At 35.8% G+C, this 27625-nt stretch overlaps 2 protein-coding genes across 4 annotated transcripts; one reads left to right on the forward strand and one right to left on the reverse strand.

The window, feature by feature from the left end:
• Positions 1-17320, forward strand: LOC127964208 (RNA-binding protein Musashi homolog 1-like). 3 transcript variants are annotated; one of them, XM_052564350.1, is made up of 14 exons: positions 1-158; positions 425-465; positions 1307-1388; positions 1514-1598; positions 6795-6836; positions 6938-7030; positions 10514-10562; positions 12243-12325; positions 12406-12523; positions 12833-12913; positions 14427-14483; positions 14747-14809; positions 14995-15116; positions 15985-17320. In XM_052564350.1, the coding sequence occupies exons 1-14, from the start codon at positions 28-30 to the stop codon at positions 16024-16026; spliced, it is 1089 nt and encodes a 362-aa protein (XP_052420310.1). In that variant the 5' UTR covers positions 1-27; the 3' UTR covers positions 16027-17320. The 3 variants fall into 3 exon arrangements, with proteins under 3 accessions (XP_052420310.1, XP_052420309.1, XP_052420308.1); XM_052564349.1 differs by having other exon boundaries at positions 2-158; positions 14983-15116; XM_052564348.1 differs by having other exon boundaries at positions 3-158; positions 14962-15116.
• A 910-nt stretch (positions 17321-18230) lies between these two features.
• On the reverse strand, positions 18231-20072 carry LOC127964209 (uncharacterized). The gene is made up of 6 exons (XM_052564351.1): positions 19906-20072; positions 19458-19799; positions 19177-19302; positions 18999-19036; positions 18818-18919; positions 18231-18663 (listed from the first exon to the last, which is right to left on the reverse strand). The coding sequence occupies exons 1-6, from the start codon at positions 19952-19954 to the stop codon at positions 18565-18567; spliced, it is 756 nt and encodes a 251-aa protein (XP_052420311.1). The 5' UTR covers positions 19955-20072; the 3' UTR covers positions 18231-18564.
• Positions 20073-27625: the final 7553 nt, after the last annotated feature.

Raw genomic sequence — 27625 nt, forward strand, 5'->3', positions numbered from 1 at the left:
TTTGGGCTTTGAGCTCTAACTCACCCCATGCCAATCCCCCTCTCCACACTTTCTGCCTCCTTTCTCGCACCGTACTCGGACGGGACACACAGCCGCGCAATGGAGTCGGAAGGCAGCCAAAGTAACCTGTCCTCCTCGGACTCTCCACATGACCCCTGGTAAAAACCTTCCTCCGATCTCAAACCTTAGGCTACATATAAGCGCGTCAGATCGAAATCAATTAAAAAGTAACCCAACAAAGAGGGAAGCGTGTTTTGGCGGTGTCCAGCGCACCTCTCATCCACTCGGATGAGTTTCAATGAATCTCTGCCGTTATTTGAGTCTCGGAAGATCTCGATGCCTCTCTTCTGTTTCTCTTCAGTCCTTATGATTTATACACAAACGCGAGGCACTTGTTGATCACTTGTTTGTGTTGTTTTCACAGTAAGATGTTCATCGGGGGTCTGAGCTGGCAGACGACGCAAGGTGAGTAACACATTAGTTACTAATAGACAGATTTGATTCATATAAAACTCTGAATTGCTGTGTAATGACGGTCTAAATCAATCTCATAAATCTCAGCTATAAAGTCTACACTAAAGTTACAACCTGCAAATTTAATGCAATTTAATTATATAAGACAATCTCTGAAATGGCTTAAAATCGAGTGGAAATGTAAGAAACATCTGCAACGACTGAAAAAGATAAAAGATATTAGACATTTTTATAATGCGTAGTGTTTCATGGTATGCATGCAACTAATAAGCAAGTAGCTCTGGATGATAAACCTTTTTTTTTTTTTGGCTTGATCCTTTGTGCAAAGCCTATACAACAGGTTTAGCTGAGTGAATGGAGAAAGTTTCACCAACTGCTGTCATGCTGTAGGCTGTGCTCAGTATGTAGGACACATTGTTGTTTTGAATGACGCTGAGGTATTGTTCTCGGCCCAGAACTCTTAATAGCCTTCCTGTCATCTGATTCTGCCAGCTATTGTGATCATTTAATAGATTAACATTCTCATTAGGCTTGGCAGACACCTACTTTCCACCGAAGTGGATAACTAGTTAGCCTAAATTTGATTGTTTTTAGAAATCAAAAATACAGAATCAAAAAGTAGATCATCTAAATTTACATGAAAAGTCTTATTTATGACGATGACCTCACCTTGAATTTCACATCAGGCTTCTAATATCTTCACCACTGATGATGTCATCCATTCACTGTTGATGTCATTAATTAATAATCTTTTTAATAGACTTTTCCGAAATCTTGTTTGGCTTCTCAGCTTTAATGCTCTGAAATAATCCCTCTTCTCCTGCGTTCTCAGAGGGTTTGAAGGACTACTTCTGCAAGTTTGGTGAAGTGAAAGACAGTATGGTGATGAGAGATCCAGTTACAAAACGCTCAAGGTAAGGGAACAGCCAACCTGACTGGGAAGCGACAACAAACATACAAAGGCCTTTATTATTGACCGTATTGTCCATTTTGCACAAATGGGTGGAGGTGTTGTAATTTTCATCTCTCTTTCCTCTAGGGGTTTCGGATTTGTCACATTTGTTGACCAAGCTGGTGTGGACAAAGTCCTGGCCCAGTCCAGACATGAGCTGGACTCGAAAACTGTGAGTTGTTATCATCATTTAACTGCTGTGCTAACAGTCTCCTTGTGTTGCTTTTACTAAAACCACCACTTCAGATACACTTTTTTGTTCAAAGCCGTATCTGACTGACTCAAATGCCAAAATATAATTGTTCAGGGTCACAGATGCTGTGTATGCTTGTGACGTTTCATGCTTCTTCACATTTGGTTTTGGTCAAACAATTCAGGAAGATCTGGTGAGAGAGAGAGAGAAAGTTCACATCTCAGCCGTTCCTCAATGAGGTTGTCAGGGATGCATTCCTATTCTGTGTCAATAACTATGGTAACTAGGGGACCCGGACAGGGAATGCTGGGAGCCGCTGGGAAGCCTTTGTGGTGCCTTGTCTCAAGAGTGCTCACCAAACACATTAGACTCAGATTTTTCCCCTAGTCCTTGAGTGATGTCTCATTGTTTTTCTAACAAGTGTACAAGGATTTTTAGGCCTTGTTTATGAATGACATACATTGGATGATTCAAATAAACGTGATGTTGCATCAAAACGGATGAGTCGATTCAGTAAGAGAGCTAGAAATAGGAAACTTTAATGCGAGGTTTTGTGTTGCGTTGCATCTATTTCTGAGAGTCTTTGTCGCTGTGCAAAGCAGGCGGGTCCCGGGACAATGGTGCCCGTTGGTTACCCTGACGACAGTGGAGTCACCCCCTAGGGGGTCAGTGGGGAGGGAGCATGAGGCCCGAAGGAGAAGAAAAAAACTTTCTCATCTCTCTCTCTCTCCCTCTTCTGAAAGTTTGCACCAGTTCCTCATTTGAGTGAAAGAGTGCCTTGCACTATGGCAACAGGTAGTACACGGCAAACCACAACGAAACTGTGTGTTTCTGTGCTTCAGAAATCCTCAACACTTCAGCCAATTTGTTAACGGAGATTTTACACCGAAACGGGCAACCTAAGGAAAGGACCAGCAAAAGCCCATCAGACTCTTACTAAAAACTACAGCGAGCCTTTAAAAAGTGTCTCCCAGCTCCAGTCTTCCACAGCCTGGCCGCTTGTGCTGTTTTCTAAGTGCCTCCCCCCTGAGAGAGAGGCAGGCAGAGCCAGGGGAACATGGAGGCCTTTGTCCTGCTTTACCTCTATGACTGTGCCCCTGTGAAGGTGCCTTATGGCTGCTCGCCTGGGCCGACTTTAAACTGGAGATTAGCTTAACGAGCTCAGCGATGGGGCGGTGGAGGAGGGGAAGCCAGGAAAGAGAGAAACGTGTGCGGCACAGCTCATACAAATCACAATTTTAAGTCAGCGGTCTTGGGACGCACTGTTGAGCATTCTTGTGGATGGTGCGGTCGTTCTGTGTGCTTGTGTGTTTGTCTGTATGTGATTGATGCACACCGCTAGGGTTTCGGCGATTGACCCTAAAGGATTGACCTGGTTAGTTAAGTCCATTGACTTAAAATAGTTTTGACAGGGATGACAGCTGTGGCTGTTTAAGGGCACATTGTGGTCAGATAGTATTCTGATGTTATTTTTTATTGTATTTCTGAAATTATGTGAGTACGTGTTTTCATGTTAAAGAAAGCTGTGCCACGGGATGTGTTTATGTTCTCCCAAGATGGAAAATGTGTGAATGAAAGGGCAATGTTATTCCCAGAGCCACAGAGAAATATTGACAGCATCTGAAAAAAAAACCTTAAAGTAAACGCACAAATCAGAATATCCATACAAAGTGTGCATTTGTTAAGCACACTTTAATACTGAAGTGTATTAGCACTGGGAGTCAAACTCAGAAAGAGGTCTTCACTGTAATATCAACCTTTGGGTCAAGTGAGAATACAAACAGAGCACATAAGAGTTTACAAGATAAAAAAAGAGGACGTTTTAAAACACACCAGGGTCTTATTGTAAAATATAGTCTAAATGTAGACTTTCCATTCATTTTGGTTTCAGATGGTGTTGAAATACTTTTAACACATTCATTTTTATTTTATTTAACTTAAGTTTAGTTTTTATTTTATAAATAGGTATAAGTTAAAAATAGTATTTTTATTTAAAGTAAAAGTTGTTTTTTATTTTTTATTTAGTGGACCAGCTTTTTAAACATTTATAAGCAGTGGAGCAGATTTCTTAAGATATTATGTAATAGTAATAGTAATAATAATGAAAATAAAATAGTATTTGAAGAATTGCTTTCTTTTTTTCGTTTTTTTTTTATTTATTTATTTTTTTTTAGAAATGGTCTTTTAATTATATGATTGTCATTTTACTATGTTTAATATACACTGAAAAAAAAGAAGACTGAAAAAGTGTAAAATAGTTGACGCCTCCTTTCTAAAACTAATGTAAATTTAGTGAAAGTCTATAGTGGATAAACTTAAAATCCCTCAGAATGGAATAGTGTATTCATTGTATGTATTTTATATAATGATTAATAGACAACTGGAAACTCTCATTTGATTGAACCATTGCGTGATAAAACGCAAAGGAAATAAGCAAACATTCAAGACCAAAAAAGCGTTAATGTTTAAGAGCATTCACTAATGTGAATGTATTGAATTTCTATGATGTTTAAATATACAAGCCCCTACTGAATCCATTATCTTTCAATGTCTCCACTCCCCACATGGTCAAAACCAACTCGAATGTCAATAATCTGTATTATGTGAGCAAACATTTTATCCTCAGCTTTCCTCTCATATGCGTCGGTGGCTGTATGTTGATTTTGTTTGTTTGTGTGTGTGTCTGTTTGTGCACAGGAGTGGTGCGGCCTCAGCAATGTTGTGGACCGGAGGTGACTATCAGAGTAGTCTAGAAACTATAGACATACTGTAAACTATAGCCTCTGCATCAGATCTCTGTTCAGATTAGCTTAGCCTCTTCATTTTACTCTCTAGATTCTCAAAGAAACTCTGTTACTTGTAGTCTGTTGAATGAAAACAAACGGGCGACTCTGGTAAACTGCTTTAGTTTACCTCAGAGCTGCTAGCTCTTTAGCGTAGCTCTGTTCAAACCCTCTCTCGGACAGACTAATCATTATTGGTGCTAGCGCTGTACTGCCTTCACTGTCTTCTAGAATTTAACCTCAGTACAGCATGATGTAGACTAGCGTCTGGTAAATAGATAGACTATAGACTAATTTAGAGTATCATGAGTTCCTGTAATTTAGATTGTCTACTTTGGCAATGGGTGCTAATCTACGTCAAATTTTCTGCACATGGTTCATAAAAATAAAAATCGAATGGTATATTAAAATGTTGTTGATTTACACAAATTTAGCTTTTTTAGCAACTTTAACTCTGTTTTAATGCATTTAAGTGCAAGTATACTCTAGTTTCAAAGAGCTGGATACTATTTTTAATATTTCACAGCATTTTCCAGATTATGACACAAATAAAAAATAATGATCAGACTTTCAGAAAGAAAGAAAGGAAATAGAAAGACATGCAAAAACAAACAAACACAAACAAACAAAACATTTTGTTTGGCTGTCAAGAGTGTGTGGGTCAAGGATGCTTTTCTGCTTGATCTGCTCTGTGCCTTCTTTGTTTTCTGACCCCTCTTCTTCCAAAGAAACGTGGTTGTGGTGTTTCCCAGAGTGTTTTTCATGTCATCCAGTGATGTTTACAGGAAAGCTGACCCTTCTCTTGTCCAGTCACAGGTGGCCTTGACAACCTCTTCTGTCTAGTCATACTCCTCCATTTCCATTTGCCTCTCACAGAAACCTGTGAACTTTTCTCCCTGTTTCTTTGTCGTCTCTGAACGTTACACTCTCTGACGGAAGGGGTGTTGTTCACACTGACAGCAACAAATTGACTCCAAGTTTGCCAGTCACATGAGCAGCAGTAACCGTTGGCAATAAGAAAAGTCACATTGCGGAAACTAACAATTGGTTTGAGGAAAGATTCATTTAACTGATCAAAAGGGACAGTAAAGACATATGCAATGTTACAAAAGATTTCTATTTCGAGTAAATGCTGTTCTGTTGAACTTTCTGTTCAACAAAGTATCCTAAAAAAGTGAATTACAGTTTATACAACAATAATAAGCAGCACTACTATTTTTAAAATCAATGATAAGAAAGAATGATTGTAATGTTATAATAATAATAGCATTATAATCATTTAATAAATAATTTTCGAATGATTCTGAAGGGTCATGTGATACTGAATACTGGAGTTATGATGCTGAACATCCAGTTTTGCATTCACATGAGTAAATTGCATTTTTAAAGTATATTCATATAGAAAGCAGTTATTTAAAATTTCAATAATATTTCACAATATTACTACATTTTTGCAAATACATGCAGCCTTGTCAAGAGGCTTCTTAAGTCTTTAAAGACTTATTTAAAAACATTACAAAATCATTCAAAAACCAAAACTTAATTCATAATTTTTTTGAATTATGACATTATGCAATACAAGTTTATATGCAAGCACTCTTCTAACAAACAAAAAAACTATATATATATATATATATATATATATATATATATATATATATATATATATATATATATATATATATATATATATATATATATATATATATTTTTTTTTTTTTTTTTTTTTTTTTTTTTGAACACAGGCAAAAAGCTGGAACATTTTTCTAATTTCTAATTTAATTTTGCAGCCCTAGAACACATACTGTTACAGTACAAAAATAATGCATATTCAGTATATTTCATTTTAATGCTGCATATAGTATTACCAGGGTTTTTTTTTTTTTTTTTTTTTTTTTAAAGAGAGACTTATTTAATTACTTATTGGTAAGAAGATTTCCAAAAAATACGGCCAATTGTGCAGCCAACCGGTAATATTACTAATGTTTTCAAGTGACCAATAATGCAACCTGGCAACATCTAGCAATAAAATCACTGTCAATGTGAATGGAGCATTATTGTCTTCTTGACAGTTTCTCACTGTCAGTTCTATCTTTGGTTAAATCTACATTTCTTTTTCATTTCTCATCACTCTTGTCCTCCCCTGAACTCTGCATGTATGAATGCACCATCATTCTCAAACAGTATAGTTAATGCAGGGTGCAGTCAGAGCCTTTGAAACACACATGCAGACGTCCGTGCAAGCGCAGAGAGACACCAACCGAAACCAGAGCTCAGAGGATGTGAGCTTCTCGCTGATGTTCTCATTTATAGTCCCGGGTGTGTTGGTGTCAGTCTTCCTCTTTCTCCAGTATTTCTAAACTAGACCTTCTCCTTTCAAACTCTCCTCTAGATTGACCCGAAAGTTGCCTTTCCGCGACGGGCCCAGCCTAAGGTATGTGCCTGTCTGGTCCACGTGGGCAAGATGCTTGATAATATCCAGCTTTTTGTTATTTTTGAAGATCTTCATCTCTCTTCGCTATCTCTCTTTTTCAGTTGGTGACTCGGACAAAGAAAATCTTTGTTGGAGGTCTGTCAGTGAACACTACCATTGAAGATGTAAAGCAGTACTTTGACCAGTTCGGAAAGGTAAGATTTTTAAATAAAAACAGCTTAAAGCAGAGTTTTCAGCATCATTACTCCAGTCTTCAGTGTCACATGATCCTTCAGAAATCATGCTAATATTCTGATTTACTGTTCAAGAAACATTTATTATTATTATCAGTGTTGAAAACAGTTGTTTAATATTTTTTTGGAAACCGTTATACATTTTTCAGGAATATTTGATGAAAAGACAGTTATAGGAAAATTTGAAGTTAATAAATATGTGTGTTTGCTATCACTTTTGATCAAATGAATGCATCCTTGCTGCATATTCATTTCTTAAAAATAAAACATTACTGACCCCAAATTTTTGAACAGTAACAAATTTGTTTAAACAGCATGAAGACTGACTCAACTGATGAATAAATGAATTCAAATGAAATAACGTAAACGAATCCTTCTGAAGGTTGTACAGAGGTGCACTGAGTGAAATCTGAGCCAGATTAGTGAGGAAGCATGAAAGAGGGAACAAGAGAGGCGCAGAGAGACTGAGAGAAAGAGTTGGGGTAGAGTTTGAGAGTTTGAAGGGGTGGGTTTTGTTTGCAGGAGAAGGTGGGGGAGATTACTTGAATCTGAATTAATTCGATGGAACAGCTGCTCCTGCCCTGAGCCCCCCCTCCTTCCCGGTTACCACGGTGACCCTGCCCATCCATTGTCCCCAAGTAATTTAGCGGGCAAAAGGTTTTGTGTTTGGGGTGTGTGTGTGTGTGCAGGAGAGAAAACGAGGGAGAGAGTGTGTTTAGGGGGGAGGACGAATGTTCATAACTGAAGTAACACAACAATACTGTACATCCCAAAATCTGACGGGCTTCTGTAATCGATCATCTAACGTTTCTTTGCATCACACTTCAGTTACACGTTGTCGGTGCAAAACTTGGGCAGAAAATTATTCATCATTCTTGAGCCATACTTGAGTGTGGAATGCAGATAGAGAGAGAAAAGAGAGAGAGATGATAGTCGCAGCCACCCGGGGAAGTTGCAGATTCGTTTGCCTCACTGGCCACTTTGTGTTCTGGCCTGGTTTGAACAAGGGATGGACAGAGGGAGCGATGGAGAGAGAAAAACAGACACCGTGATAAGAAGCACGCAGAACAAGATGGGACTCGATTTGTAACTCAATTTAAAAGATACTAGTTAAGATTGGAAAATTTGAAAGGTTATTAAATACAGAAAAAGTGAGAAAAGCTCTCAGATTTACGCTTGATCTGACCTTTAAAGATATTCACACTCAGGGATTTCCTTCATGTAGGCAGTTGCTTTTGAAAATATTAACAGATTTGAGAATGTGATAACAGCTGATTTATGGGGGCTGCCTTATTTGTATCTCAAGGCCAGACGAATGCTTGCTTTATCATCATACCTCCGTCATTGTTAGGTAGGCACTTTATCCAAAGCAAGTTGTGTTGCATTCAAGGTAAACATTTTATCAGTGCTTGCTCTGCCTAGGAATCGAAGCTTTGTCCTTGGCATTGCTAGCGTTTGTGCTGCTGTCTGAGCTACAGGAATTCTGTTCAGTTGTTTGAGAGTTTGGGTGACTTAAACTGCTGATATACTTTATGTCCAAGACTGCCATATAGGCAAATATAACGTAATATAATTCTAAATGACAAAATTAAATTCACATAAAAATCTGTAATACATTTCTGCAATAATATTGGTAACCTAAACTGCAGAATTTTTGTTTATGCCAAAGACGTGTAGGCAAACACAAGATAATAATAACTCTGAATGACAGAAAATGAAATGTACATAAAAGTTATGAAACTAAATGAATTGGGAAAAAAAAAAAGAAAAGAAAAAAAGTTCCGTCTGGAATAGTTTAGTAGGATAAAAATGAATGATGGAACAATTAGCACTTTTTAGTGTCTTTTTTTGTGCACACAATGTGGATAAACCTCAACGTACTATTATAATAACAGTAAATTATGTAAAGTAACCCTAAGCCAAACCCTAATCCGAACATTAACCATATACATGTAGTTAAATATTATTACTCAATACTTAAATGTATACTTAAACTAGGATACCTTAAAATAAATTGTTACCACTCTAATTTATCCCTACCCACATTTAATTACTGAAACTTTGTTTTTGCTCTGGTTTTCAGTTAAATGAAGGCAAAAAATATTTTTGGTACTTTACTAAATTTTGTTTGTTATCCACTGATAAAAATGCAGGGTTATTAATTAATTTTAATCATCTCAAAATGACCAAATATCAGCCAATTAATAACTAGTAATATTAAACCCAATACTAAACTATTAGACAAGTTTTATTTCCAGACACACATATTAAAAGATGAGTAGAAGGAAATGGAGAAGGAGACGGAACACAGAACACAGTGCATGGTATTGGTCTTTTAGTTAGTTACTCTTCACCAAGAGACTGTGAGCGTGTGCCCAATTCAAGTGTTGATTGGTCAGGCTTTCACAGTACGTTGAAAAGAAACTAGAGGCCAAAAAAGTTTGCTAGAATTTTTGGTATAGCTGGTATTGCATGACACTTAGTTGAGGGTTTTAAGTCGTCTTTTATTTTCTGAAGCAAATTAAAAATAACATGTCTCGGCAAACGATATGTTCAGATAATGTGTTCTTCTGGCATTCAAAATAATTTAATATGATGCCTTCTGTGTGCCTCCTCCTAACGACAATCATTGCATCCATTTCAAGAGCAAAATAGTTTGACAAGCTTTTTTGAGTCAAAAAAAAAAATAATGGTGCAAATACCAGTAATTTGACGAGAGCAAACGTTAGTAAAATTATTGTGTGATTCATTTGAATAATATCCTCCCATAACATTTTTTTCCGAAAGTGAAACTCCTACAAATGCAGATTCAGTAAGGTCAGTTGCAAAACTAACTGTGTCTACTTCTGTTCAGCCCTAATTCATCACTTGGCGTCTTTGGTAAAACCTTTTGCTATTTTACATTTTAACACCAAAAGACAGTTTTTACAAGTGCAACAGTTAGTAAAACTGGCCCTTGGTGTGTGGTTCTGGTGTTTGAGTGTCAGGTTTCAAAAATTATGTGACAAGTAAAGATTTTGTGTCAAAGCAGTTGAAAAAAAAAACTGTAAAATAGATTTTACTGACTATTCCTTAACACACTTAAAGGGATAGTACACCGAAAGATTATACTTTTGTTGTCTCCTACTCAAGTTGTTCCAAACCTGTATGAGTTTATTTTTTCTGTTGAATACAAAAAAAATAATCGGTGACCTTTAAAGACTCCCTTAAAAGTTGACCAAACTAGAAGATACACACATTTAATATTTTCACTTCCAGAAAAACCGAAATAAAAACATTGATGACTCATCCTGCACTTCTCATATTTTGATCCAGTCAGATGCCCCTAATATCAACTCAAACTGCCTTTTTATGTTCCCCAGTAGGATATACGTCTTCACAAGATTAACAACTGTGACTAATGCTATAGATAACAAATAATCTCGTTCTCTTCCTGTCCTACAGGTGGATGACGCCATGCTTATGTTTGACAAAACCACCAACAGACACAGAGGTAAATCTCCCTTTCTCTTTATTTCATTAAATAACTGTGCTGCCAGTCTCCCCTTGCTAAACCTGGTCCAATCTGTCTCCGTCTCTTCTCCATGGCCCTCCATCCTGTACTCTGTAGGATAAGCGGTAGGTGAGGAGAGAGACTGAGTAATTAGTGTGTTCGTTAATCTGGGTTTAGGCTAAAACCCTGTTAAGCGTCCTTCGCTCCCCCTCGCTGGTTTCGACAGCACATCGATTATGACAGCTTGCATAGCTTTACCGCAGCCTTTCAACCCAGCGGAGAGGTGGAGGAGAGGAGACACATGGAGAGACAGACAGGAGGACAGACACCAGAGCAGCACTTGAGAAGAGAGAAGCAAAAAAAAAACAGCAGATATTTTTGTTGAGAAAATCTAGCACTGTTTATGGAGATGAAGTGGACACATGTATGACTTCAAAGGTTTAAAAAAGAATATAGGTCAGAGGAAATCTGTATAATTACAGTATTACGGGTGAACCTTAAGGACACAAGGACATTCACAAATATTTAACCGCAAAATTGAGAGGTTTCAGGCACAAAGATAAAGCACATTCATTTAGTTTTTACAGATACGTGGGAGTGTCCAAACGCCTGAGACCACAAACTGGGGGATCATTTAAATATGAATATAAAAAAGAAAAAGTGATTTATTTATTGATTTATTTATTTTTGGTGATGTACACATTCTGTAATTCATGCACACTGCCATTGAAAAGTTCATGGTTCAGCATTTATATATAAAAAAAAATTAAATTAAAAAAAAAAAAAAAATATATATATATATATATATATATATATATATATATATATATATATATATTCAGTTCGAATTTGTATTTATTACAAATTAATTTGTTACAAAAATATATTTCAAATAAATGCCTTTTTTTACTTCCAATTCACCATTAAATTCAGAAAAAAATAATAAGAAAACATATATATTTATTATATTTATATATATATCGCAGATTGCACCAAAATGTATAACACTTATTATTTTCAACACTGAAGAAATGTTTCTTGAGCAGCGAATCAGCATATTAAAATGAATTCTTATGAATCATGTGACACCAAAGACTGGATTAATGGTGCTCAAAATTCAGTTTTGCCGTCACAATAAACAAAATACACTTTACAATAGATTAAAATAAGAAACAATTGTTGTAAATGGTAATATTACTATTTTTATTGTATTTTTGTTCAAATAAATGTAAAAGAGACTTCTTGCTAAAACGTAGTAGTGTGCTATACATAAATAGAAGTTTCAATTCAAATTTTAACTCAAACCTTTATACTGTTAATATAATTTTTGTAAGAGAAGCATTTTCATAAGTGGTCTCAGACATTTGGACCTGAAATAAAAAGTATGGTAGTGGTAATGTGGCACAGTGATTATATCAGATGGTACTGTGATGTTTACCATGGTGCATGTTCCCCAAAAATGATAGTATCATTGTATTTTTAGTGATGTCACAATCATTCTGGTATTTATTTAACAAGGTTTCTGAGAAGGGAAGTATAATTTGTTGGTAGTTTCATCTGCCCTTTTCGCCTGGAGTTGAACCTAAGTACATGAACATTGGACATTGTTTATAATGACGGCCGCAGTGGAAAACCAAATGTAAACTGTGATCTGAGCGTCTGGACTCTTTCTTTCCTCAGGGTTTGGATTTGTGACCTTTGAGAATGAAGATGTGGTGGAGAAAGTCTGTGAGATCCACTTCCATGAAATCAACAACAAGATGGTGAGAACTCTTTTTCTGAGACACGGTTTCATTTCAGCCGCACTGCTACAACTTGTGTTATCTTCCCTTTCCACTCACAGGTGGAGTGTAAGAAGGCCCAGCCCAAGGAAGTGATGTCACCCACAGGCTCTTCAAGAGGACGTGCACGTGTCATGCCCTATGGGATGGACGCCTTCATGCTCGGCATAGGAATGCTGGGTAAGAGAGTAGATTACAAGGATGATTAGAGTTTAAAGCATGTATTTGACTCTTCTGCCCTCTGCTGTTCAGAGTGAAACATGCAGTCTGGAAAAGCCATAAAGTTTATTCCAAAGACACAAATGCCACACTTTTATTCTACTATATTGACTAATATTGATATTGAGTTATCGTACAACTATAGTATATTATAAGTATTAAGTACTAAGCATTATTTTATGCATATAATTGTTTAACAAAATTTGATATAGTTTTTTTATTTACTTACAATACTTTATGAATAGACATGAATTGCTGTTTTTTTCCAAGGTTACCCAGGGTTCCAGGCAGCAACATATGCAGGTCGCAGCTATACTAGTCTCACACCAGGATACACATATCAGTTCCCCGGTAAGACTCAATGTCCAGCTCATGCATTCTGTAGGCCTTTTCACACGCTGGGACACGGGAATTAACTCTTTCTTGGGATAAGTCTTTGCAAACACTCAAAAATATTATTAGAGATTGGGTTTTTGAATCAGGATTGGATTGTTTTTCAGTTTATGAATAAGCAAATATCAAATGAGTTGCCATGCGATGTGGCTGTATATCGGCACGGCTACAACTACATTCATGCCTAAAAAAAACTACATTCCATGATACAAAAACAGGGTTATTTATAAAATTATAATGGATTTGGGCATCTGACATGGCACTAACTGTGAGAAATACCATAAACAGAGTGATAGAAATGCTGAAATGGTTGGAGTTCTGTTATCACTAGAATATTGCACTCCTCTCAGCCAATCAGATTCGAGGACCAGAAAGAACGGTTGTATAATTGCATATTAACCAATTCACTGACCATATTGTAATGGCTGTCAGATATAAATTGCATAGTTGCTACTAATTCAGTTAAATTTGCTAAATATGGTTTTGAACATTATCTGGCAGTCTTGACAAAACCTTTGAGATCTCTCAATTTCCATATGCACAAAGTCATATACTAATAGTCATCAAAAATGGAAATTTCACATTTTGTGATTAGATTTCATGGGTAAAAGCACATAGATTAGATTATACTGTATGTACAGTACAGCTTGGGGTTGGTAAGATTTTTAAATGCTTTTAATGGAAGTCTTAAATGCACACCAAGGTAAAAAATAAAATAAAAAATGCATACAAAACAGTAATAGAGTTAAATATTTTTACCATTTAAAGCAACTGCTACCTGTTTGAATACATTTTAAAAAGTAATTAGGGATGCACGATATTGGATTTTGGCCGATATTCGATATGCCGATATTTTCAAAAAAAAATTTGGCCGATGCCGATACCAATATATATAAACATTTTTGCCTGATATATTTAAACTTTAATTTTACTGAAGAGAAATCCATGTATCTCTTCTGTACTGATTCTACCATAAATGTATTAGTTTACAAATGTATACAGACATTCACACCTGAAAAACAGGTCAATTATTTCACTTGGAGAATATCGGTTTGGCTCATCGGCAGAAATATTCATATCGGCCGATACCGATGATGGTCATTTTAAGCTTTTATCGGCCGATACCGATGTTGTGCCGATATTATCGTGCATCCCTAAAAGTAATTGATTCCGGTGATTGCAAAGCTGAATTTTCACAAAATCCTTCAAAATCATTGTAATATGCTGATTTGCTGCTCAGTTGACATTTCTTAATACTGTCAATACTGAAAACAGTTGTGCTGCTTATTATTCTTGTGGAAACCAGTCATGTAAAGACCCGTGGCTGCTTGTAAATCTCAGAGAGGCGGTCTAAGACTTTCTTTCTGTGTGTCTTGCCACTCATAGGCCCTGCAGTGCTTGTCCATGTGTGTCGTGTGAACAGCACTTGTGTGTATGTTTAAACAGCTTCCTGTGTTTATTTCTATTCTAGAATTCCACTTAGAGAGGACCCCCCTTCTGACATCACCCCACCCCCCTGAGCTCACAGGTTAGTTCCTCTATGAGCTTCACAAGCAGCTAGTGCACACGGCCAACACACAGCATAGTGTGATCTGATTGCCGTAAGATTACGATGTGACAACAGCACCCAGGAAACCCTGCATAACAGGCATTACCACACATTATCAGAGCATCGTTTCTTTCTCAGAATAACGCAAGCACTTTTCCCATTGCTTTTGTACTGCTTGATACTGATTGTGTTCTCTTTCCTGTTTGCTTGCTTGTTCTGTATGTATGCGGATGTTTTCGTAGCCATTCCTCTAACGGCGTACAACCCCATGGCGGCAGCCGCAGCAGCAGCAGCTGTGGTCAGAGGTGCGAGAAATTTGTTTTTTCTACATCCCACACACAACCCATTCTGTAGAAATAAGAGCTCAAACCCCAATGTCTGGCCTATATAGCTATAAGCTTCCCTGTTAATGAAGCGATAGAGGCATTGTGGAATTTCATGTTGATTTGTTCTGTAGGCTCAACTTCTTCTCGCTCAGCTGGGTTTTTAGGTACCAGCAGCCCTGGGCCGATGGCAGACTTGTATGGAACGGCCAATCAGGACTCAACCGTCAGTAGCTATATCAGCGCTGCAAGTCCCGCCCCCAGCACTGGATTCAGCCACAGCCTCGGGGTGAGTCAGTGACATGCAGTGCTGCTATTGTGGACTCAAATCAAAAACATTTTCAGTCATTGAAATAAAGCTGGAAATAAACTACACTTAAAAAAAAACAACGTCACTTAAAAATAGAAATGTTGCTTTTTAAGCTAAAGTACTAAAATAACGAAACCACAGAAACACAAAATGGCTAAAACTTAAACTACATTTAAAATGAAAACTCAAAATGTAAAAATTAAAACCTAACTCAAAACATTAACAAATAATATAATAATATAAAAATAATGATATAATGACACCGAAGACAAAGTGAAAAAGAAATTTAGAAGGTTTAAAAAACACATTTCAACCATTTTCAAAACAACAACACCAACATACATTTAATGACTCTAAAAACATCCAACAAAAAAAATAATAAATAAATAAACAAACATATTTTTGTACATTTTGAAAACATTTATGTATATTAATCATTTTCAATAGATTTTTTAATGTATATTTTTTTTAAGAATTCATGAATATACATTTTTCGAAGTTACACCAGGTGACATTTTAAAACCTTAACTAACCTTGCCATTTTATGAAAGGTTCAATTATTGACCCTGACACACAATCATGTGTCTGCAGGGCGTTTTTTTAAATATTTGTAGTAATTATTAGCTGTAATATTACTATTTAATAATAATTACTATTATTTATTATAAATTGTTAGAAATAATAAATAATTCACCATAAAGTCATTAAAAACATGATTTCAATTGCATTTTAGTGTATTTTTTAATTAATCAAAAAAATCTGATGAACTATTAATCTGATAACTGAAATTTAAATAAAGATTCCTTTATGCTGCATTAAAATTCACGTCATATTTGTATCTTTACAGGGCCCTCTGATTGCCACAGCATTTACTAACGGCTATCACTGAAATGAGTGACAGGTACTATAGTATTCATGGTTCTGACGTCTTCCCCACATCTTAAGGAAGGCTTATATTCAATCGAATATAACGGATGCGATCTACGTGCCGCAGGGTTTATTTTCTCAAGCTCTCTGTTTTTGAATGGTTTTTCTTATGACAACCCTAAACTGGTGGAATGTCGGCTGCAACACTATTAATGTGATGTGACATATTTCCTGTTTTATGAATTACTGTCATAGTCTCTAAACTAACCTCCTGCTCCTCTTATATAGAGCCAAACCTGTATATAACTAGTTCATTCCTCAGATTTAAACACTAACAACTTAAGTGTATTTTTTGTCTCATTTTATTTCTCTCTCTCTCTCTTCAGTTTTTGTTCAAATTTTGTCTTTTTTGTGTTGACATAATGTACATGTAAGTTTGTAATTGTAGAAAAGCATCTTCATTTTAACTGCATAAGAGCAATAATCTGTCAAAACTCTGGATCTTTGTAGCGTATTTAAAAGACTAAATCGCTTTCAGACACATTTGGTACATTTTCTACTGAAGAATATAGTGTGATGGGATGTCAAAATGTATATTTTGTTAGTTTTGCAACTGGATTTATTACATTGATCATGAAAATAGCAGTAATTATAAGGAGAACATATTTCTCAGACTTAGATTCGAACTTGTTTGTGTAAAATATTGTACATAATATCTTTTTGATCTGGTAAGATCTGTCGGCATGATTAAGAGAGTTTTTTACCCTCAAGAACGCAAACACATGATAATCTGTGTCCAAAAGTTTTTTTTTTGTTGTTGTTGTTTTTGTTTCATGATTTGATGAACTTAAAATTGTTTTATTTTGTTTATTTTGGTTTTTAGTTGTTGTTGTTTTTTTTGTGAGAGAAGGTAATGTGAATGATGCTACTGTTGAGTCAGTGTGTGTGTGTGCGTGTGTCTGTGTTTGAGAGTGAAAGCATGTCTGGTGCTGTCATGATCTAATGTATTATCTTCAGTAAGATGTTTTAAAATGTGAAGTGTAACCCCTATTTCCATGCTGTTTTGTTGCTTTTACCAAGTTTATATCCACAGCACAATTCCTCTTTAAGAGGGTTAAAGTGTTGTAATAATTGGAATATAAATATGCTTCAATTAACTGAAGACTCTGGTACTGGTGGAGAAAAAAAAGTAGCAACACTAATATAACACTTTTTATGAAGTAAACAGGATGGCTGTTATTAATTAAAAGTTTTAATGTTTCTTGTTTGAAGCTTGACCCTCTGAAAATTGAAATAAAAACAAATATAAAAGTAAATGTGAAAATGCCGATTAAATTATTTCAAATTTCAAAACTCCTACATGATTTAAAGCTGCATGACTCACTTTACTCCAGACGTTGCCTGTTAATTTTGTAAGTCCTTTGTAATTCACCTGTGACTTCAGAGCATGTCAAATCGCCTACAGTCTGTTACTGATTCTGTCTTCTGAAAGTGCACACTGAACACTCCCACACAGAAATCTGTATTCACGGGACATTTGTGAAAATATATTGAAACTAAAGATTTTGCTCATGATGAAACAGCATTATCTTATTGTTGAAGCACGTCATATGACTAGGGCTTTTACCGTTAATTTCGCTATATGGGGTTGCGTAGGCGGCAACACGTATCAGTCTTTTTAGATAAACATCTCTGTTCTGTTCATTAAACAGTTGATTTCTTGTAATTTTATTGTATAACGCTTATTACTACAAAACATGCTATCAACACTAACCTGCAAATGTTACCTTAAACAGCTATTTTTAACTCATAAAATATAGTTTTGCTGGTATAAATTAATTGTCGGTTGATTCAGTGATGTTAAATCATATTTTTGGCTTGAATAAAAAAAGTTAATTTAGATGTTAATATTTGCAGTTAAATATTTTTTCTGTGTGTGATATGAAAAACAAAATGTTAGGATAAAACTTTGCATTGGGCCGTAGCCTACACATTATATTATCTCTTTTTTTAAATATAATTTTAAAATAATTCCTATATAAAGTCATTCCATACTGCAACAGAATCTATTCAGTACACTTACAGTCTTAAAAATAAAAGCACTGGCAAATAAACTCGCAAAACATCATTTTGCAATTCCATGAGGTTGCATATCAGTTTGACTGTCACCTGTTAAACAATGCAATAAAAATATGTTTCAGCATCACTAACCTTAATCACTCCGAAGACACAAGAAAAAATCTTTCAATCTTTTTTCTCAGAGGAATGAATGTTTTTATAATGTTTATTTTAAATATACATGCATTGTGAGCACAATACAGCTTAATATCGATTCAAATGTGAGCCGACTACATTTAACAATCCAGTCTTCATGAGTATTACATGAAGAGAAACAGAAAATTGGAAACTATCTAAAAATATTTACAGAAATACCCTCACAAACTTGGGCCGAAAAGAACCAGAAGCTTGAAGTGCGACTAAGACTGTCAATGACATGCACCCTGCCTCATATGCAAGGCAAAAGAGATTATAGTGTGAATAAAATTTAGGCAAATGATGCTTAACCTTTATCCTTTAGTCCTTTCTTTATGTGGACCTCAGAGTATGTCACTGATTCCTCGGTGCAGGTCACTGAAGTGAGTGTCGGAGCTGGACAGTTCTGATAATCAAGACATAACATCACATAATTTCAGCTTACATATAAAGTGCAAGTGCAAAATACAACAAAACTGTACATTTGCTTTCTAAATTGTTAACAACTATTAACTAAGCATGATCTAAATACTACAGAGCTCTTGATTGGCTCTATTTACCTCATTTCTTGATTTCACACTGTCTCGAGGAATGTTTATTGCTGCATAAACAACAGTTGTTTCACAAGTGTCTGGGCACTGTGATCCACGGGTAGCATTAACCTGAGAGAAATCATGTTTTTCTGACATCAAGAATATTCACAAAAAAATTTTTTTTAATAAATTAACAAACTTCACTCACCAGGGCTTCTTTTGCTCTAGTTCCTATTCGCTTGTGCCCTAAAAAATACAGCTTGTTAACATTTACAGTCAATTGAATTTAGTTTATTTTCAAATTGATGGTGACCTTCAAATCTCAAGTACATTGTGATAAATCTACAAGCATTCAAGTTTAAAAGAAATTTCACAATTTTTCTTACCTTTAGAATGTTTGTGAATAACACAGGCAATGCAGATGATCGGCAAAACAAAACCCAAGCCTAAAAGCACTGACCACGTCACTGTGTCCATAATGTAGGGCTTTGGTGTAACAGGTGTATTAGGCACTACAAATTATAAGAGTAAGAAGTATAAATGTTTATAATTTGGATTGTTCATTAGACTTTTTAAGCAAGAGTTAAGTGCATTGACGCATGTCAAAAGTGTATTGTATTCACAGAATAGAATCAAACTTATGAAACGTGTAAAAAATAAAGCTCACCCACATATACATGTGTTCCCTTTCCATATTCAACAGTTCCAAGTTGAGGTAAATCCATAAGTGCTGTACAGTAATACATGCCACTATAATTTAGACGTACTGACTGCAGGTGCAGCATTGCGTTGATAAACACAGATCCATTTACAGAAGGTAGATCGACAGAATTAATCGTTTCACTCTTGACTACAGTTTGATTATCTTGCATCCACTTAACCATGATTCTTTTCACGTGTGAATCAGCTTTAATATGACAGCTGATGCTGACACTTTTGCCTTCCTTTGTTGTCATCTCAGGTGTTTGCCACACAGATATGTTCCAAGATGCATCTCCAGAGACAAGACCTGTGAAAATAGTAAAAAGTAAAGTAATTAATTCAATTAATTGTTATAAATCTAAGAGCATCTTTATATTAAATTGTGCTTTTGAAGAGAGAAAGGACGATATTACCTGTGAACCAGATGGTTACGAAGAGAGCAGAGAGACTGGAGCTTGTCATTTTATTTAACCTGCCGAGCCAGCGGGTTTCTCACGTTAGCAGAGGCAGCTGTTTTTCATTTTTCCTGTGTGGTGTATCCTGCCGTTTGAAACAAAGCATCACCTTATCTGCATGAACTCACACGCTACGGTGACACCCACAGACAAGCCAGTTCAGCTCAGTCAACGAGTCTTGTGACTTATTTTGTCAAATGTACATTATTCATTTAGCAAATGTATTCATTTTTCAAAGATAGACTGAAATGTCATTCATACAATAATGCATTCTTTCTATGATAAGTAAGCTTTTAGTTTCTGTATTAAAATGTATTTTGAGATTTTTTTTGTGGTGCATAAAGCCAAAACATAAAACATCTTTCATCATATCATAATGAACAAAACATTTATTAATAAAGTAATGAAAGAATTAAATTCTGAAACATATTTAAAACCTTTTTTTTTTAATAAAATATGCACACACTGTACACAGAACATGTGATTCCCCTTTACTTAAAGGTGTCCTTGTTACAGTCTTCAAATATTCATTAACAATATGACCTTAATACTATTAATTATGGTTACATGAAATCATGCATAATTTACTATAGTATATACATAAGACGTGTAATAAGAACATAAAATAAGGTGTTACCTAAGATTTTTCCATACTATATCATCCAGTGCACTATTATATACAATCCCAATTCCAGAAAAGTTGGGACATTTTGTAAAATGCAATAAAATATTTTATTCAGCTGACAAAAGTACAAAGAAATGCTTTCCAAAGTTTGCACTGATCAACTTAAATTTATTTTGTAAATATAAACAAATTTTTATATTTATATTTGTTTTGATGGCTTCAACACACTCCAGAAATGTTGAAACAGAGGCAAAATAAAAGTGAAAATGTAATAGAATATCCAAGTTTAACTGATTTAAAACAGTTCACTGTAAGCAGGTGAACTGGTAATAGATGAAGGTATCATGTTTGGGTATAAAAGGAGCGTCTCAGTCTTTGCAAGCAAAGCTGGATCATGGCTTATCATTTTGAGCCACATTTCATGATAAATAAATAAATAAATGTTTCATTTATTTTAATTTTTTTTATCAACACAGAGATACAGTGTGTATGCACACTTAATATTTCAGGCTACAACACATTAAAATAATACATGCATTAACACTAGATATATGAAGTTCTGGAGTTTAGTTTAAATATTTTTTTATTATTAGACTTCTTTCTGGCACTAGGAGAGGAGAATCAGCAGGGCTGGACTGGTGCAAAAACATCTGGCCCACACAGTCTCCCATAAATGTTTTGCTGGGGTAAGGGCAATTGGAATAAAGTAATTATTAATAAATAATGGACGAAAACAAATTATATGTTTGAATATTAGCATTAATAAAGGGTCTTAATTATTGAATTCATATTTTTCCGCAATTATTGAATAGCTAATTCTTGAATACAGAGTTAACTATAGGTGAGCATGATTACACCAAGTACAACATGTTCCTGGATCAACATCCTTGTTAATCCTGGAACAACATTCCGATCAACCAATCAGAAATTAGATATAACTTTTCAGGAAATATCTGTTTTAGGCTCACTATCAGGGTGAGGTGCTTCTACACCCTTTTTAATCAGCTATCATTTCCCACTGATTTTAGGGAAAAATTATGGATGGGGTTAGGTTTAGGGGTAGGGATTGTGTTAAGTCTACATTTTTGGACAAAAATGTTGATCCAGGTCATCAGAACATGTCTTACTTATTAAAATCACGACAACCTTATTTTAACCTATATTTATTAGGCTACAAGTAGGCCTATCCTATAACAATTTTCATTAATAATCAATATCATAAACCATATTTCTACAATGTCAGTAAATGCATGTTAAAAAGTCTAGATGTGGTGCTGTGGATTAAATTGCTTATTAACAGTTTTTTTATACAGTTTACCTCACAGTTTACCACACAGTTTTCGCTAACTTCACCACAGAGACTTTACTGTTCAAATATAAGTTTTATGTGTTGAATTCAAATGGGCAAGTGCTGCTTATTATCACTTCAATAGAGCAGCGAAAGTGTCGAGCTACAGTCAGTGTCAGTGCTGTGCAGTTTAATCAGGTAACTTAGTGCCATTTCATCACTTGGTTTTAGTGTTTGCTTACCATGCGCTACAGCGATTAAAAGATATCCGCAACTCTAGTGTAAACAAGTACAAAGACGCTCATATCTTTTGGACTGAAATAGTGAAGATACTAATATGCAGGGGCATGGTGGTATTTCGCAAACGGCTCACTGGGAAAAGATCAGGTGGTCCCGATGTCCTTTACTCCACAACAAATCACGTCAGCCAGACCCAACGCAATCCCCCCCGCCCCCCCATTCCGAGGAGATCCAAAGAAATCCAAAGAAATCTCAGTCTGTAGGGCAAGCAGGGCCTTCCTTAACTGACGCAGGGCCTGGTGCGAGGTAGGGAGGGGTGCCCCCTTTTGTCCGTTAGCGTTCTCCTTGGAGTCCACTCAAGCGTGGTGCCTGGTGCAACTGCACCAATGACACCCCCGCTAAGGATGGCCCAGAGATCAAGACAGGAAACCTCAGTTGAAAATGAGAAACCATCATGTTAGAGTGTCAAATATAGCCACATGAGCTCTGGAGTACTTTGGTAAACTGCTGTCACATACAGCGTTGCCGCTCCCACCACGTGCATCACGCACTGTGCGTAGGGCAAAAAGTGCTGAGGGGGCACCAAAATTAGCCTAATGAATTTTTTTTTTTTTTAAATGCCGGTATTATTTCATCAGCCTATAGAAATATTAGCCATGTATATGTAACAAAAAAGGGGGAACAAGAAAGATATTTAATAATTGCTCTAGTCTATTCTAGAAAGTGAGTCCACAGTTTTTTATGCAGTGATGCCGCAGGGTTCTCTTGGCCGGAGCTCTTCTCATATAAGCTAATTTTAGAAAGACAGTGGGAATGTGGGTGTGGTCATATTGTGATTTCGATTTGTTTCTGTGAAAAATGGATGTTGAGTTCTCAGTCTCGAAGACCAGAGGGACCTTCAAGAATTCCATCAGTGTCAGATCCAAAAACAAACATCTGTCATGGTATGGGGGTGCAGCAGGGCAAATGGCATGGGTCACTGGAAAATGTGCAAAGGTAGCATTGATATGGAGGCATATACTGAAATTGTACAGAAACATTTACTGCCATCAAGATGACATCTTTCATGGAAAGTCCATGTTTATTAGATCAAGACAATGCCATGTCTCATTCTGCATGTGCTACAACAGCGTGGTTTCATAGACACAGAGTGAATGTGCCAGATCAGTCCAGATCTGTCTCCTATTGAAAATGTTTAGCCAGTCATGAAAAGGAGAATGAGAAAATGACAATCAGACACTGCTGAGCATCTGAAGTCTTGTATCATGTGAGATTGGACAAAATATTTTCTTTCAAAACTTTAACAACAAGTTTCCTCAATTCCCAAACAATTAAACGTTGAAATTAAAAGGAAAGTTGATGTGACACAGTGTTAAACATGCCTCTGTCCCAACTTTTTTGGAAAGCTTTGCAGACATCAAAATCCAAATTTGTTTATATTTACAAAATAAAATTAAGTTGGCCAGTGAAAACATTAGATTTTTTTTTCTTGGTACTTTAGTCGATTAAATAAAAGTTAAAGATAATTATTGATTGTATGGCATTTCACAAAACGTCCCAACTCTTCTGGAGTTGTACCAGTTGTAACAGTAGCTTTTATACACTATGCTGCGCTGTTTGCGCCCTCCTCGCTTAAGTTCTATGCAAAAACCGTGGGAAAATTGCCAGTGTGTATTTCTTGGCAGCCTTGTAATGTGATTTCAGGGCCATTATCCATATGGCTGTATCAGTTGTAACTTTAACACTCCCTTCTCCATTTGACAGATAATGGCAATATGGGCAAGTAGACAGTCTTTTTTTTCTCCACTTGCCTCTCCTCTTACATCTTACATTGCTTCAGCGTCCTGCACACATTCTCTCTCTCTCCCTCTCTGAAGAAGGATAGTGTTCAGCCCGGTTGGTAATTAGGTCATAAGCCATCTCTGACTCACTCAACGTCTCATCCATTGCCTTTCACACTTACCCGATCATCTGACATCCCCATGAGTGTCTTCATGAGCTCTTGCCTTCTTGTTTCTCCTCCGGTCTTCCATTCAGTTTCCTGATCTTCTTCGCACGGCTCTTGTAAATGTTCTCACCATCTACTGAACCGTCCTAACTCTCTCTGCTTGTTACTCCTGCATCATGAGTGCTGGTCTTCAACAGTCGGACGAAAAGACCAACTGCTCTATCGATGGGAGTTCGGTCCACAGTTTTGGAAGGTGTGCCGAGCCGCAGGAGCCACCACCACTAAAAAATTATATTTTTTTGACTATTTTTACTTGCTTTTGTCCGGCATGGCCTATTAACATTATCGCGCTGGTTTTTTCTCTAATGGTGAGTAGAAAATACTTGTTATGTATATGTATATAGATATTATCTGTGTATCTACCAGGACAGTTGCATGTTTGTACGCTGCAGTTCACCCAAAAATGAAAATGCTGTCATAACTTGTGAAACAATAAAAAGGAATTGAAGTAAAGATGACAAAAGCTGCTTAGTTGCTAACATTCTTCAAAATATCTTCTTTTGTGTTTCACAGAAGAAGGAAAGTCACATGGTACAGGATTGCAATGACATAAGAGTAATCAATGACAGATTTTTCATTTAGGGTGAACTATCCCTTTAAATCACATTCTTAATTGAAGATATATATCATAATGTGCAGTTTGTCTTTTCTGGTGTTTTTCTGCAGAGTTGATTTTGTGTGTTTATAGTTTTGCACTTTTCTGAGTGTTATACATGCGGCTTTGAAATCTGACTGAACCTAATGTTTTTATGGTCCAGATAGACATATAAGTGTTAAAAATACAGATGCCTGAAGTATCTGTGAAGTTCACTTTTGTAGCACTCCCACGCTTGCAAGCAAGACTGCATACACTCTCACACACACCCTTTCCCCTGCTCGAGCATTCACACGGCAGCCTGCAGATGTGAAAGGTGGATACTGTGATGATGAACTTTCTCAGGCTGCTGGTCTCTATACTGTAGATGAACAGGAAAGTTTTTTCAGTGGTTTTCTACCTGACTTTTCACACCTTGACCTCAGAATGAGAGATACAGTTTTACACTCTGGCCACTAACATTATTCACTTTCTTTTTAATGTCAATTAAAAAGAAAGTACGTTTTGCTATGAATATATATGAATATATATTAAAAAGCATTGTTTCTTATTCTTTTTTGTCTTATAGTATATTAAGACCATGACCCCATCAAAACATGAATACTATATATTATATACATCATGTATTAATTGTAAATGTTGAGGCTGTAAAGCACGCTTAAATCAGACACGGGTGTCACAAGGCAAATATCTGAGGCCTGTGTATTATTGAAGTCACTAATATTATTAATATTATAATTTGAATATATTATACACTTAAATAATTGTATTTAAATAATTCTAAATGATAAATAAAAAAAACATTTAAGAATACTTTTTTATTATCATTCTAACCTTAATATTTATAAGTAAGTATTTCTGCATCACAGATTTAAGCACTTTATCATAGGAATAGAGAATAGTACATCAGTGATGTATAATTAATTGGGGGGGGGGGTCTATCAAGACTAAATAGGTAGAAATGTATCATGTATGTGAACAAATGTACATTCATTTGTATATTTTTGTAAGGTACAGTGATTTATGGCATAAATGTTATTTATCCGCATCATAGTTGCCCATTCCTGTCATACCTTTCCCCTGCATTCAGCAATCTGTGCTTTCAAATGCCACCACCAGACTAGAGGTGGTGGGCTCTGAATGGGTTAAAGTGCAGGGGCTTGCTGTGGAGAGCAATACCTCCAGTTTCAAGTTGACTCTACCGCTGTTACACATTAAAACTTTAGGGCTCACCGACTACAACAGCTGCAGACACCACCACACTGTCTGTGAGAAACTAGAAGAGCATCACAAATCACGCAACCCAGCTTAATGCACTCTGACACACACACTGGGGGGGTTTATGCATTGTCAAAATTGGTTAACACATAATGTTTATCTTCACAAGAGCAGTGATTTGATCATTTAAAAAAATAATTCTCACTAAACGTCATGCTCATTCATGATTTTTGTTTTGTTTTGTAATCAGTAGTATTAAAAAAAATTTAATATCCTTAAAACAAGATTTACTTCCACATTTACTTAAAATGCATAAAATAATAAAACTTTGTATATTTAAATATTCTTTTTTCATGTTTTAGGCATGCATCTAACATGTAGTTATGTTTAGCACTAATAAATAGTTTTAATATGCAAATCAGCTTAGTGAAATCAGATGATCTTTGTCATCCCAGTAAATGTGATTTAGTGCAACTGGGCTGTGTATGTCCAAGTCTCAGTTTGCTGTCTGATCTTATTAAGAGAGATGGAATGAGGATGGCATCTTCAGTATGCCCCTCATTGCTGTTTGCTTTATGGGCCACCTAATGAGACCTGTCACTGATTCTGCTATCCAAATAAGCTACAAATGTATTTTTACAATAAGCATAAGTTCTGTATTGCTTCATTTAAATGAATGTCTTTGAGTTTTTTCATCCTCAAATTATTATTTTGTGAAATTGTGTCTAGTCACGGTTAGGATTTCTCTCTCATTCAGTCACAAAGCGTTTATGATGCAGAAGACTATGAAGGAGCTCAGCGGTTGGGGAGAAAGGCTCTTCACATGGGAATTGCTTCCTTAGTCATTGGCCTTGTGATCATAATGATCTTCTCTGTTGTACACTTCACCACGGTACTCATTTGCTGTCTTGAATATATTATGAATGTGGTTCGTTTAAAGAATAGTTCACATAAAAATGAAAATTCAGTCATTATTCACTCATGTCTCAGTCTTGCCAAACCCACATGAACTTTTGGAGAAGATCCTAACCACTGTTTTCAGTATAATGAAAGTGAAGGACTGACCAAAAATACAAAAATCACCATAAAAGTATTCTTAAATTAGTTATTATGACTCATGTGCTATATTTCAAGTGTTCTGAAATTATATGATAGCATTATATGAGAAACAGACTAAAATTTAACTCATTAGACTGAAAGTCTTGGAGAAATCATCAAAGAAGCAGCAATGCTTAATTTTATTAAAGTTTTCCTTTACGTTGGATATTTTATATGAATCAATAGATTCTACTCAATATCAGTGAAATAGTTTGATAACAAATTGGACTGATCTTTTCTTTTTTTTTAAGTCACACTCACTGACTTGATGGTCCGATTGCGGTGGTTAAAATTAAGCTGAAGGAAAAGATTGTCAGTGAACTTAAATTTCAGTCAGTTCATCACTCAAAGCCTTTATGTGGCTTCAGATAACTACAAGAAATGTAGCCACTTTTAGGGAGCTATTTAAACTTTTTTGAGACTTGAAAAATCTTAATTCTATTTATTCAGCAGATTGTCTCCTTTGTGTTTGGAACAACATGAGGATTACTAACTTGAGCATTCATTTTTCTGTGAACTATTCCTTTAAATTGTCTGATGTACATAATAGTCTTACTTGCATATCCTGCTAAGTAACATGATTTATTCATTGTGTTCTCATTTAGT

The sequence above is a fragment of the Carassius gibelio genome, chromosome B8 (genome assembly GCF_023724105.1).
Source record: "Carassius gibelio isolate Cgi1373 ecotype wild population from Czech Republic chromosome B8, carGib1.2-hapl.c, whole genome shotgun sequence".
Taxonomy (NCBI): Eukaryota; Metazoa; Chordata; class Actinopteri; order Cypriniformes; family Cyprinidae; genus Carassius; species Carassius gibelio.